Source organism: Acanthisitta chloris, unplaced genomic scaffold, assembly GCF_000695815.1.
Source record: "Acanthisitta chloris isolate BGI_N310 unplaced genomic scaffold, ASM69581v1 scaffold4781, whole genome shotgun sequence".
NCBI classification, from domain to species: domain Eukaryota; kingdom Metazoa; phylum Chordata; class Aves; order Passeriformes; family Acanthisittidae; genus Acanthisitta; species Acanthisitta chloris.
The window spans coordinates 78153-80880 of NW_008657539.1; the positions used below are offsets into that span (position 1 = coordinate 78153).

At 43.5% G+C, this 2728-nt stretch overlaps 1 protein-coding gene across 1 annotated transcript in view; it reads left to right on the top strand.

The window, feature by feature from the left end:
* The window catches only part of NCAM1 (neural cell adhesion molecule 1), a gene marked incomplete at its 5' end in the record, with an annotated part of 45168 nt that extends 43490 nt beyond the window's left edge, over positions 1–1678 (top strand). Inside the window, one exon of the mRNA XM_009084742.1 lies at positions 1585–1678. Coding sequence (XP_009082990.1) covers positions 1585–1678 — 94 coding nt within the window. The remainder of the gene's footprint in view (positions 1–1584) is intronic.
* Between the last annotated feature and the right edge of the window lie 1050 nt (positions 1679–2728).

A 2728-nucleotide genomic window follows, 5' to 3' on the forward strand; every position in this document is an offset into this window, starting at 1 on the left:
GTTGGACTAGGGCATTTGGGTGGTAAAGTCAAATTCCTTTGCAGCTCTGGGAGTTTCCTCCTTTTTGCTCCTCACGGTGCCTCGTGCCCTGCTGCAGCTCAACCCTTGTCCTGCACTGAGTTATCCCAGGGCAGGAGAAGCAAAACAGGTTGATGTAGGACTGAGTCTGAGTGAGGGATTGAGTTTGGGTTTACTCACTGAATCTGTGGAGGGAGTTGAGATTGAGTTTACTTAGGAATTTGTAGGGGGAATTGGGTTTGAGTTTACTCACTGAATCTGTGTGAGGGATTGAGTTTGGGTTGACTTATGGAATCTGTGGAGGGAATTGAATTTGGGTTTACTTATTGAAGTTTACTTGTTGGATTTTTATCTGTGTGAGGAATTGAGTTTGGGTTGACTTAGGGAATCTCTGTGAGGGATTGATTTTGAGTTTACTACCTGAATCTGGAGGGGAATGAGTTTGGGTTTACTCTCTGAGTCTGTGTGAGGGATTGATTTTGAGTTCACTCACTGAATCTGTGTGAGGGATTGATTTTGGGTTTACTTATGGAATCTGTGGAGGGAACTGAGTTTAGATTTACTTATTGAAGTTTACTTGTTGGGGTTTTTTATCTGTGTGAGGGATTGAGTTTGGGTTGACTTATGGAATCTGTGGAGGGAATTGAATTTGGGTTTACTTATTGAAGTTTACTTGTTGGATTTTTATCTGTGTGAGGAATTGAGTTTGGGTTGACTTAGGGAATCTGTGTGAGGGATTGAGTTTGAGTTGACTTAGGGAATCTGTGTGAGGGATTGAGTTTGAGTTGACTTAGGGAATCTGTGTGAGGGATTGAGTTTGAGTTGACTTAGGGAATCTGTGTGAGGGATTGAGTTTGAGTTGACTTAGGGAATCTGTGTGAGGGATTGAGTTTGAGTTGACTTAGGGAATCTGTGTGAGGGATTGAGTTTGAGTTGACTTAGGGAATCTGTGTGAGGGATTGAGTTTGAGTTGACTTAGGGAATCTGTGTGAGGGATTGAGTTTGAGTTGACTTAGGGAATCTGTGTGAGGGATTGAGTTTGAGTTGACTTAGGGAATCTGTGTGAGGGATTGAGTTTGAGTTGACTTAGGGAATCTGTGTGAGGGATTGAGTTTGAGTTGACTTAGGGAATCTGTGTGAGGGATTGAGTTTGAGTTGACTTAGGGAATCTGTGTGAGGGATTGAGTTTGAGTTGACTTAGGGAATCTGTGTGAGGGATTGAGTTTGAGTTGACTTAGGGAATCTGTGTGAGGGATTGAGTTTGAGTTGACTTAGGGAATCTGTGTGAGGGATTGATTTTGAGTTCACTCACTGAATCTGTGTGAGGGATTGATTTTGAGTTTACTACCTGAATCTGGAGGGGAATGAGTTTGGGTTTACTCTCTGAGTCTGTGTGAGGGATGGAGTTTGGTTTCGATTATTTGTGCATCAAGAAATGCTCACCTTGCCCTACTAAAGCGACACATTTACTTCCAGAAACACAACTCTTCCCATCTCACTCCCTCCCCACTGGGCTGTGTGTGTTGCTGCCTCTAACCTGTGCTGTGTTGGTGGTTCTCTCCCCAGGAAGAGCCCAGTAGAAGACAAATCGGCGGCGGCAGAGGTGAAGACTGTGCCCAACGAAGCCTCACGAACAAACGAGAGCGAGAGCAAAGCATGATCAGCAGTGGCAGAGCCACCCCAGCCCAGCATCGAATCACAGCCACACTCCCAGCTCATCCCTCTAGTGTCTGTTGCCTTTTTTTAAAACCAACCAACCAACCAACCGAGCAGAAAATGCGTCAATGGGGGGAGGGAGGGAATGTATCTTTTTCTTTTCGGTTCTTCTTCTGCTCTTCTTGTTGTTGATTTATTTTTTCTTTCTTAAGGTTTCTAGAGAGGTTCTATTTGTTGTGCACTTGCTTTGAAAAAGTCAAACATGTTCAAAACAGGGTGAAACCCATAACCAAATCAGGGCTAAGCTGACCCTGGGTGTAAATCAAGCAAAAATTGCAAAGACCATTTGCAATGTGGTTGGGAAGCTCCAAAATCCACTAGTCCTAGACACACAGGACAACACAAAAAAAAAAAGACACAAAAAAAGAGAATAAAACCCTGTTTTTCTTTGTTAGTCTAGCAGAGATCACCTCTGTGCCCCAGGGCACAGCTGGTATAGCAGATCCCACCTCTGTGCCCCAGGGCAGAGCTGGTGCTTAAAGAACAAAATCCACACTTTATTTTTATACTTTCTAGTCGAGTTGGAGCTCTGTACAAGCCTCGTCAGTGAGTTCTGGTTTCTGTTTCTCCTCGTGCTCGTTGGGTGGGGACCCAGTGCAGTTCCCAGTCAGACCTTGGTTTGGGGGTGACTCTTGCCTGTGTTGCAGGAAGAATGCCAAAATGCAGCTCTGGGGGATGTGTCTCGATTTGCAGTATTCAGACTCTACGTTTTTGCTTTCCATTTTATGTTCTCTTTTTTTTTTTTTTTTTTTTTGCCAACTTTTGTTCTTTCCAGTGTTTACAATCGCCAGGTATTTTTTTTTCACTTTGGTTGTGTTTCGATGATGTGTAAAATAGTTGCCTTTTCTGTTGTCCCCCAGCCAATCCAGCCTTGTAGGCACTAGGGTAGCAGCATGCTTGCTTTGCAAAGGGAGACATTTCAACCATGGATGTTTACAGTAGTCGTTTCCCCTTTCTCTTTCTCTTAATTATTGTTATTATTATTATTATTGTT